At 31.9% G+C, this 11710-nt stretch overlaps 1 protein-coding gene across 7 annotated transcripts; it reads right to left on the bottom strand.

Moving 5' to 3' along the window:
• Positions 1–226: 226 nt before the first annotated feature.
• LOC129292633 (endo-1,3;1,4-beta-D-glucanase-like) lies at positions 227–7074 on the bottom strand. Of its 7 annotated transcripts, XR_008588925.1 has the most exons (9): positions 6690–7074; positions 6033–6054; positions 5126–5252; positions 4642–4732; positions 4346–4435; positions 3838–3938; positions 2576–2712; positions 628–702; positions 227–596 (listed from the first exon to the last, which is right to left on the bottom strand). XR_008588925.1 is itself a non-coding variant. In XM_054930219.1 (8 exons), exons 1-8 carry the CDS (start codon positions 6835–6837, stop codon positions 598–600), a joined length of 693 nt encoding a protein of 230 aa, XP_054786194.1. In that variant the 5' UTR covers positions 6838–7074; the 3' UTR covers positions 230–597. The 7 variants fall into 7 exon arrangements, 6 of the variants coding, with proteins under 6 accessions (XP_054786194.1, XP_054786196.1, XP_054786195.1 ...); XM_054930219.1 differs by lacking the exon at positions 628–702 and having other exon boundaries at positions 230–619; positions 4687–4732; XM_054930216.1 differs by lacking the exon at positions 628–702 and having other exon boundaries at positions 233–619; positions 6690–7072.
• Between the last annotated feature and the right edge of the window lie 4636 nt (positions 7075–11710).

The raw sequence follows: 11710 nt of genomic DNA, 5'->3' as shown, positions 1-11710 counted from the left end.
CTTCTCAACTCAATCATAAGACTTTAATATTAGAAAAACTCGCTTATTCTTTTTTACCAAGTAAGGGATTCAATTATCTTAGAATCACTTATTTCACAACCTGAATTTTCAGATAATCAAGACTTTAGCTTTACATGCACTGAAATAGGTGTTGAAAACTAGACTAATCATTGAACCAATTAAGATACTAGTTTAAGAGTTAATGGTCAAAACCATAGTCAAATCATAATCAAATCAGTTATAAACAGAGCATTTTATTAAATCGGTCAAAATATTGATTTAACAATTTACCAATTCAACCATGCAGAGGCAGATTGACCCAAATTTCCCTACTATGACTGAAACTTCCACATTAAAAAAGAAAATGCCAATTTCAGGAAATAAAACAAACATCATTCCTTCACCGCAATGATTAAATGACTTATTAAGAAACTTGTGCACAACAGGTGGTGTAAAACCAAGCAACACTGAGTCAAAACATTTCACTGATCACCTTCAGATCAATTCAACCAAAGTGCTTTCTCTGGGTTTGAAAACTCCCCATCAGAAATGCAGGCAAACACCATCAGCTCGTCCAGCAATTCGGAGCAATCATTATTAATACCTGCTCCTTGGATACCTGAAATTCATGCCATCATTCACCATCCCCATTGCTTCATGTCAAGAGATTTCACAAGTAAATATAGACTCTGTCTACTTCAACTTCCCCAAGCGTTTCCCAGAAAAAAAAAAAAAAGAGAGAGAATTTCAATAAAGACCCCTTAATCACACTTAAATTTAAAATTTTTAAATTTCTAAAATTACACTGCAATTCAAAAGGTATTGGTTTGATGTTAAACGTTTGAGAAAACTAACAAAATTACCCCTCATTTGAATTTATATCAAAACTTTCCTACTTCATTTATTCATTATTCTACTTCACTTGTTAATTTATGTACGAAATGTTGTTAATCGCCCTACTTAACTTGTTTTCATTTTAAGTGTTTAAATCATCTTAAGACAATTTGTTAATTCATATATTGCATGTTATTCATTTACTTATGAACTCTTGTTCATTATTCTACTTCACTTGTTCATTACCAGACTTTTACTTGATTTATTTCAGGAAAATTTGAACAAGTAAAGTAGGACAATTAACAACATTTCATAAGTAAATGAACAAGTAAAGTAGAAAACTTAACAAGTGAAGTAAGATAATTTTGATATAATTTAAATGAAAGGCAATTTTGTCTTGCTCCTAAGAAATTTAATATCAAATCAGTACCTTTAAATTGCAGTGAAATTTCAAAAATTTAAGAGTTTTGAATTTAAATAAGTGTGATCAAGGGGTTTTTATTGAAATTCTCCAAAAAAATAAAAAAATATTCAAGTTTCTCAATTTGATGTGGTTTACAAAAATAAATAAATTAAGCCAAATAATTGTTTCTTTTTTCTTTTTTTGGACAGATGAGTAAATTACTCCTTGAATTTTAAGTCAAGTAGCATCACAAACTCTAAATTCATTTATTGTGCAAATTATTCCCTCAACTTTTGAAAACAATGCAAGCCATTGCCACTAACAAAAGTTAATTTTGATTGTTAATTGACTAGAAAATGAATTCAAAAATTACAAAAAATGACCAAAACATTTTAGTCATTTTCTGTGATTTTTTAGATCATTGTATGTGACTTTTGGGTCTTTTATTATAATTTTTCTATCATTTTTTGTAATTTTTAATGTCCTTTTCTATCATTTTCTAGTTAACTAATGGCCAAATTTATCTTTTGTTAATGGTAAGGACCAAATTACACCGTTTTCAAAAGTTGCAAAAATAATTTATGCAATAAATGAGTTCAAGACCTATGATGCTACTTGACTTAAAGTTTAAAGGACAATTTACTTATTTGCCCTTATATAGTTTTGTTTTCATAGAATTGGTGTACTTGAGAATATATGATTCTGGAAATCCAGAGAGGCAGGCATCCACCTTCTCTACAAGCTAGACTTGAAGGAAGGGAAACAGCAAACCTCGTCATGGCTATCAATGGAGGAAGTTCAAGGCTGCCTGTGATTGGGGATGAATGCAAATACAAAGTTGAAGTGCAAGCTGATAAATTGCACTTTTAAAAGGATTAATGAGATTTCATCAAAGGCCAAGCGTGTTATGGAGAAGTGGAAGAATAGCTGTTATGGAGACAACTCAAAGAGGCAGCGTGGAAAATTAAGAGTGCAACTTACACAACATTAAAAAACTACAAAGCCAGAAGCATATTAGATTTTAAAACAATGGTAACAATAAGCCTTATTTCATTAAGTAAAGTTGGCTACATGGATGGCAGAAAGAAACATTGCTACATTATTCAACCTAGCAGTGGGATTCATGTCCAAAAAGTAAGACCCCATCATTTATTTCCCTGACAACTACAATGCTTTGACACAATGCACAGGACTTGCTGCTAGAACAAATCAGCAGCGACATCAAAGGACACTTTCACATGCCAAGTAGTTGCATGCATGTAGATGAATACTGATATCTTCTAATCTGATATGCGATATAATCCACATAGAAAATTTCCAGGGAAGAAGATTTCTTACTTGACATGCTTGGCAAACCAACTCAACAAGTCTTGATGCGCCTCTTCAGCTGCTGACACGGCTTTAGCATCTTCAGTGTTGTACCTAACAGCCCAGCCGTGTACAACTTGAGGAAATATTTTCACGAAACTGTGAACCTGCATAAAACAAAAATGTAAATCAGAAACAAATCAAATACATATAAAGAGGACAATATTATCTTTCAAACAAAGATTTGGAGGTCAGCATTGCACTATGCATGTGCATGAAATCACAAAGGTGGAAACAGCAATCAGTAATAAGGTTTTCCAAGAGCCGAAGAGAAATCATTCTCTTCCACTATTAGGATGTCAAATTAGTACAAAGAAGGCAGTGTGAGATAAACACTTGTTATATTAGGATGTCAAATTGGACATTGGAATTGATTGCATTATCGGTTTTCAGGTCCTCCTTGTGCACATGATCATGAAAGCGAGAACTTAAAAAAAAGTGAAGACTGGTCCAAAGTAACAAAAATGCTAAACTCCATCGTCATGGCAGAACCAAATACATGACCTTGTGCATTAATGTCTGCCATAAAATGAACCAATGCAAAGGTAACTTGAAAGTTCTAAAAAATTCTGTCCTACTAAATTTTATGGACAAATTTCTTAATCTTGAACATAAATTAGAAGGAGCAGCTACCGCTCAAGTGCAGAACATAAGAATAAAATGTAATCATGTTATCATTACCCCCAGAAGGTGTGAATAGCATGACACTAAGTAGAATGGGATAATAATGGTGGAATATACTCAAAGTTGAGATACAGGCATACTCCCTCCAATTTTATTTATAAGACACCTTCTAAAGTAATTTTTGACCCAAAATGTAGAACACATTGTAATAATTAAACTAATTTTTCCAATTTTACCCTTTGTTAATCAATGTTGAGATATTTACTTTAGTTGTATCATGAATTCATGATTTAAAACTAAGGATAAAAATGAAAATACATCTATATTTTTATGATATCAAGAAAAAAATAACTTTTCTTAAGATACATAAAATGGTTAAAAGTGTCCTACAATAAGAATCAGAGAGCGTATACAATAAATCAAGCTTGTCATCCAAAAAAGAAAAAGAACAATACATTTTCTAGGTGAAAAAAATTTGTATGTTTTCAACTATACATAAGAAATTGACGTTGTTAACAAATCATCTGAGGCATAATCAAATTACCAAAATTTTGTAAATAAAAAATAAAAGAATAGCTCTTCATCACAAAGAGAGAGGAAAATCCTACCCCAGGTTTAGCAGATAGGATTTGTTCGAACTGTTTAACAAGTTCTGGAGGAGAAATACGGTCAGTCCCAGCTCCAAGTATAGCAATTGGAATTTCAATACCTGAAAGAAAATCCAATTATTCACTGCTACACTATGTAAATATCAGTAACTGGTTCAAGAACTTCTCTTTGAATGGAAGGAGTTCGTAAATCCTAATATTATCAAAATCATCTCATGATCAATTATACCAAAAGAAGTTTAATACAAAATTTCAAAAGAATTGGATACAAAGCCAATGTAAACAGCACCAGTTCAGGAAATAAATACCCTCCCGAATCATAAATCATATGAACAGATTACCATGTAATTTAAAAGTCTCTTATGCAACATCCTTAAATTGATCATATAATTAAAAACTGCAACATAATTCTGATAGTTATCCTCCTTTAGGAAATGCAGATGCTATATTTTCCCCCTAAAACAGCATAGGCAACTTAATATGAAAATATGGCATTGAAAAACCCTACTCTTGATGTCATCCACAGTGACTAATGATGGGTGTAATAGCACAGCAGCATTAATAAGTCCATGTTTTGCAACTTCAACCACAACCTTGGCTGAGAAGGGGGTAAAAAATACATGTCAAAATCACTCAAGAGTCAAGACAGTTGACTAAAATCACTGTATAACCGGTAATTTAATTTTAAATTTATTTGTAATTAAATAGATCCAGTACATACACCTACAAAGATCTGAAACTGCTATATACCCAAAATGAGAAAAATACAAAGAACACATAAAAAGTGGAGCAACAGGCACTCACCACCCCAGCAAAAACCAGCAGCCCCAATTGCTGAAATACCTTTACCTTTTAAGGCTTCAATCACAGGTTTAGCAACTTCAACACCCTTGTCCTAATGGAACAATATGACAGTATCAGGAAATACTATATTTCATTTTTACAAATGAAGCATGATTATTATACTTTTTTTTTTCCAATTCATAATGGTTGATCCCAAAATCCAAACCATGCTGTTGAGATAGAAGTTTTCTTAAAACAAAGCAAAAGATTTTTTTTTTTTTAACATGCACACTATTAGACAGACTTCCCATTTCTTTTAGGATCAACTAACCCATGTGCAAGTGCTGTTCACATGGAAGCTTTCCCCTCTTTGGCCTTTAAAGTTTTCTTAGGATGCAAAAGATTTTATTCAGATTAAATTAAAAAAATTATTTTTAAAAATAACACAAGACACTGTACAATAAAATGTGTTCAAGTAACATAACAGGTAACATTAAGAACTGACCGGTGAATGATCTTTTACCCAAACAGATAGTGGCCGGTCAGCTTTCTTAGCATCAAAGGGATCGCCATGGATGAAATCAGGAACTACTACAAAATACCCTGCTGCAGCAACTTTGTCTGCAAGCTTCCTTCACAACCAAAAAGAAATGGCATTACTATCCAGGGGATATTAGTTCATTAATCAAATCAGAAAAATTGTGATGAGAGAGAGAAAACAAAGAAATAGCTGACAAGTACAGTCAAAACAGATGATCATATCGCCTCTTATCATCTAAGAAAGTCAAAAACCTAGTTATATAGTACCTACAAATATCATAGACATCATACAGCACTACTTTCATAAACCTTGACCTCTAAATGATACTTTGCACATCTATATGTTTTTGGCATGGTAAAAAGATAGATAGCCATTTCATTATTTCTTCATAAAAATTAAACTCCGTCTGCTACCTGAAGCAGAAGCTAAGCTAATGGCACAAAGAGGACCAATTGGTTCAACTACAATATCAGGCAGATTATCTTCCATACTAACTTCATGAAATTCATGAATCCATAATAGAAATGAGCAATTGGATCCAAGAAAACAGGGATTTGAATTTTGAAATATAGAAATGCACTGGGATTAATTTATTATTAGCAGCAGGTGTCAATCACCCAAAACGTATATTAAAAAAAAAAATTTGAATAACCAAAAAGACTATTAACTATAATTACAATAGCCGAAAAGAACTTTAATTACAATAGACATCACTTTCGAATAACTTTCAGGTTCCAAACATAACAACTAATGAAGTCAAACTATAATACAGGTTGAAGCAAACAGAAGGCCAAAATAAATAACGTACTATGAAAATAACTATATCAGCCAAAATAAGAAACAAGAAAAGCAGAAAGTATATTGGTCATACCTCAAATTTGGCGCTTCATAACCTGCAGGACAAGTTGCACATGCGAAGTTAAAAGATGAATTTGATTAACATCTATAAAGCCGATACATGTTATTACTGATTCGGTGAAGAGATCACAGCTTCAAAAGATACTGACTATTTTAATCTCTATCAGGGTAAAAGATGATATCGTGCATGAGTGCATGAATCCAAAAATATAGGCATTTGCATGTTTCAACTTTAGACCAAAATATATCATGCACATATATTTGAACAGAGATAAGCAAATAACACTATAATAGATACATTCAGCCCAAAATAGCACTTTGGAACCTAAAAGAAACACATCCTAAACTTATGCCCCATTCAGCCCGAAAAAGGGGGTCTTCATAAAATATAAATTGTTTTATCGTGAGTCATGTGATAGAAACAATAGACCAAACTTATTCAGAATAAACTTCCAGAACTAAAACCACATGTCTCAGAAATAGACGGTATCGGTAACTCAAGGCTGAAACATCATAATCGGAATTTATTATATCTTTGAACAATATCTTCTGTAAACCGGAATAGGGCCATGGGTGTAAACTACAAATAACAACATTGAACACAAAATGAAGATACTTCATAGAAGACTAAGAGTGAGTGAACGAACTGATGAAAAAATAAACAAGTTACCAAAGACATCAGAGATCAGGAGAATGGCAAGCTTGAAGTCGGCGGAGCCAGAGACGTAAGTATCGACGCCACCGACTTTTTCAACTCGACCAGCTCCAGCACTGGGGTTGAACGTTGGAGGGTTTGAGCAACACTCTGGACCTGACATCTCTTGCTTCTTCTTCTTCTTCTTCTTCTTCTTCTTCTTCTGATTCCAGTAATCACAACACGCAGTGAAGATCAGAGCTCGATACTTCCTCGGAGTATTTAAATATGATGAACGGACCTCTCTGGGGTTTGCTTCTAGATGATTGAGGAAGAAGGACCACAACCGGGAGTTCCATTTGCGTCTGTGATGACTGATGACGCTTAGCGTTAGCACCAAATGGCGAAATGCAGCAAAAATGCTATTTTTCTTTCACGTAGAGGATAGATGAATGCTTGTTTTTGTTTACAGGGAAAAAGAGAACAAATGAATACTTTGGCCGAATAAAAAAATTAAAAATAAGAAAAATAGAGAGAATTACAATTAAAAAAATTAATTATTTTCTTAATTTTAACAAGTCAAATTTCGATATTTACATATCAAACCTTAACTAACCCATTGATAATTATTTTTTTATTTTTGAATTGTATATAATTATCTCAAAAAAAGCAAAGAAAAAAAATAAGATGTTAGTAGTTCTCATTTCTCGCCGATTCTGAAATATTATTGATAAAGCTAGGAATATTTCTGAAAAGACTGGAATGTCTCTTTGGATTGTATTATTAGGCCAAATAAGACTTTTCCTTATATTCTAATAAAAAAAAAACTTCTCTTGACATTCCTTCCAATATTATTCATAAAAATTTAATTATTAGTTATTAATACAAAATTTCTTTATAAAATTTAGGGTGAATGAGCATCTAAGACCATAAATTATTGCATAAATAATATTTTAAATTATAAACTCATGAAATGTGTATTAGAAATTTCATAAATAAATATAAACTCTATTTACTTCAACTTGCCCAAGTGTTTCCATGGGGGGGGAATCTTCAAGTTTCTTAATTTGACATGGTTTACAAAAAGAAATAAATCAAGCCAAATAATTTTTTTTCTTTAATAAATAAGTAAATTACCTTTTGAATTTTAAATTCAATAGTATCATAAATCTTGAACTTGTTTATTGTGGAAATTTGAGTAAATAATAGAACTTTTAGGGGTTTTATAGAATTTGAAAGCAAGAACCTCTCTTTATTTTCTCATGAGAGATAATTAAATTTTAGAACCAATTGCTACATATGCCTAGATCTTGGATAAATGAAAATTTTATGGAAAACCCGTCGTCGGACTTGATTAATCACTCTTTGTTGTCCAAAATGAATGGTTTCATTTTTGTAACTTTCTAATTGTTTCAAAGTCATATAAATTGCTTGCAGTCATGGTAAAATCTTGATTTATTTAATCATCAAGGGATATCAAGTACTAGAAAATACAACATTTTTGTCATTCGACCAACCATCAAGAGAAGTAAATACAATAGGTACACCAATTAGTAAAATTGATGAAGTAGCAATTAATGCAAAAACAGCCAATTGGAAAGCAATATTATTCCATTAATTTTTAAAAACGATGCAAGCACCTGTTGTTAATAAAAGCAAATTTTGACCTTTAGTTTACCAGAAAATGATAGAAAAGGATCCCAAAAATTATAAAAAAATGATCAAAAAATTTTTGTCCTTTTCTTTAATTTTTGGGTCATTGTCTATAATTTTTAAATCTTTTATTATAATTTTTTTTCATTTTCTATAATTTTTTGTTATTGTCTTTAATTTTTGGGTCTTTTATTGTAATTTTTTGGTCATTTTTTATAATTTTTTATGTCATTTTTATTATTTTATGATTAACTAATGGCTAAAGATATTTTTTTGTTAATGGCATAGATTAGATTATACCATTTTCAAAAGTTGAGAAAAATAATTTGCACAATAAAGGAGTTCAAAATTCATGATGCTACTTGACCTAAAATTTAGATGATAATTTACTTATTTACCCTTATATTTTTGCTTTCATAAAACAAGCATACTTGAGAATATATGGTTCTGAAAATCTAGACAAGCAGGTATCCACCTTCTCTAGACTTGAAGAAAGGGAAACAACAAACCTCATCACGGCTATCAATGGAAGAAGTTCGAGGTTGCTTGTGATTAGGAATGAATGCAAATACAAAGTTGAAGTGCAAGCTAATAAATTGCTTGATGCAACACACACACTTACATAGATTTGAATAGGGAAAGATAGTAGAGAAAAGAAGAAATAGGGAGGGAGAAATGAAGAAGATGAAGAATAGAACACTGGGAAAGTAAGAGAGGGAGAGAGGGAGAGCCTCAAAAACTCATAATACTCAAATAATATTCATTCATCAAGTATGTTTCTTTACAAGTGCAACCAAGTCTATTTAAACTATAATGACTAATAAGGAAACCTTAATTAAATTTCCATATGGAGCTAATTTTCATATTTCCTCTTACAAAATAACACAAAAGGAAACTTTAATACCATGTCCATATAAAATTAGGTTTCATATCTCCCTTCTTACAAAATATTAAAATAATATAAAGGAAACTCATCTTTTTTCTAGAATAATGTTTCCCATATTTTCTATCAATTCCCTTTGCTTCAAAGAACTTTTAGATAGGCTTCTAACAGGGCAAGATCAAGTTGTCTAAACTCAATTTTTGAGATTCAGGTGACATCTTTATTTGAACAACCCTTCCAAGAAATCAAGTAACGATAGAGGGGCCCCTCAAAGGTAAAGACAATTTGGTCATCCATAATGGTTTCAATCTCTTCCATTAATAGTGAGACAAATGACAGTTGCAAAATTGGCACTTACAGGAGCTGAGTACCTATAGAATCATCAAAAAGTAAAGAGAGGGGCTTAAAAGTTCCTTGGTAAGGCGTAAAATCCTCCACAATAAAAACTGGACTTATTGCCATACTAAGAGCTAATTCTAAAAAATAAGCATTAGCTCCTAATTTCTTTACTATGCAAAAAGGTATAGTAGCTCTAGCATGCAACTTTTTAAAAGTGTATTTAGGATAATGTTTTGGACGAATTTGAGCCATAACATAGTCACCTATATTACAACTTTGAAATTGATGGTGAGTATTAACAGATAATTTATATTAATCATTACTTGTTGTTAATTTGTGCCTAATTTTATCATGTAATTCATGAAGGTGATGAGCAAAGGATTCTATAATGTCAATAAGATTGGCATAAGGTCAATAGGCTATTTAAGATTAATACCTTGAATAATATAGAAGGGACTCATCCCTATTCACTGAATTATTATATGCAAACTCAATAGTGGATAGAACCAAATCTAACTAAACTTCTAAGCAAATTACCCAAACTTCAATTAGTAACTTACGATTTGCCTATCTATCTGGGGCTGGAAAGCAAAAGAAAACTTTAATTAGATATCAAAAAGCTTCCATAAGGTTTTCCAAAAGTAGCTAACAAACTTAATATCCCTATCAAATACAATGGTAGTAGGTAACCCATACAGATGCACAATCTCATCAATAAACAATTTTGCAAGATGAGAAGCATCTGTAGTCTTGCCACACGGAATAAAAAGGGCCAACTTGGGGAATCTATTCGAGGCAATATAGAATCATGACTTCTAGTTGTTCGAGGCAATCTCAAGATAAAGTCTATACTCAAGTCTTTCCAAGGTGCCTTAGGGATCGATAAAGGAGTGTACCAAACAATATTCTATCTTTTAGCATTATAAGTTTGACAAGTTTGACATTGAGACACTATGCGAGCCACATCACGCTTAAGGAAAGGCTAATAGAATATGTCTTTGACTAATGCCACAGTTTTAGTAATCCCAAAATGACTAGCTAAACCTCCAGTATGTAATTCCTAAACATAAAAATCTTGCATAGAAGTACAGCAAATACACATTTTGCTTCTGCAAAAGAGATGACCATCTTTAAGGATGAAATCAACATGATCATGACAGTTACTACTATTAACCTTTTGGAATATTATCCCAAAATCTTGACATGAAGCATAGTCTTCCTTTAAGTTTTCAAAACCTACAACACTATCGCTCATAGTATGTGATAAGTTGGTCCATTGGCTTAGAGCATCAACCATTTGTTTTCTATTCCTAACTAATGTTTGGCTATAAAAGTGAATCCTTGAATATACTCAACCCACTTAGCATGTTTAGCATTTAAGTGCTGCTAAGAGTTGATAAGCTTAATTATCTGATGATCAGAGTAAAGAATAAACCATTGGGGAAGGAGATAATATTTCCAAAGCTTGAGAAATCTCATGATGGCATAAAACTCTTTGTCATAAGTGGAGTATTTTTATTTTGCATCATTTAGCTTACCATTAAAGAAAGCCACTGATTCCTATCCTAAATGCATCACAAAAAATCTCAAAACACTTTGTAAAATTCGGTAAGGATAAGATTAGAGCTTCAGAAAGCTTCTTCTTAATATTCAGAAAAGCTAAGGATGCTATAGAAGTTCACTTGAACTTATCTTGTTTTAAGCAATCAGTGATAAGAGACATAATGGTACTAAAGTTTCTAATGAAGTGTCTATACAAAGAAGTAAGGCCATGGAAACTTCATAGAGAGATTTTGGCTCGAACTTTCTCAGGGTTGGCTGCTAATCCCTTTTCAAAAATTGTAAAACCTAGGAAGATGATTTGATTATAAAGAAATGAGCACTTGGGCAAATTAACATAAAACTGTTTGTAAGGTGAGAAAAATTAATTGAAGATGTTTCAAGTGTTCCTTTTTAGACTTGCTAAAGACTAGTATGTTATCAAAGTATACCAGTAAGAATTTTCCTAAGTATGAGTAAAGGAGGTGAGTCATTACTCTCATAAATTTACTTAGGGTATTTGACAACCTAAACAACATGAGAAGCCATTCAAACAATCCATCTTGCATTTAAAGGTAGTTTTCTACTCATCTCTAGGTCAAATCCTAATTTAGTAATAGCCATTCTAGAGATCAATTTTTGA

Source organism: Prosopis cineraria, unplaced genomic scaffold (genome assembly GCF_029017545.1).
Source record: "Prosopis cineraria cultivar Desert tree isolate PC_DT_omini unplaced genomic scaffold, ASM2901754v1 PC14, whole genome shotgun sequence".
NCBI lineage: Eukaryota > Viridiplantae > Streptophyta > Magnoliopsida > Fabales > Fabaceae > Prosopis > Prosopis cineraria.
This window is presented reverse-complemented; position numbering and strand designations above follow the sequence as displayed.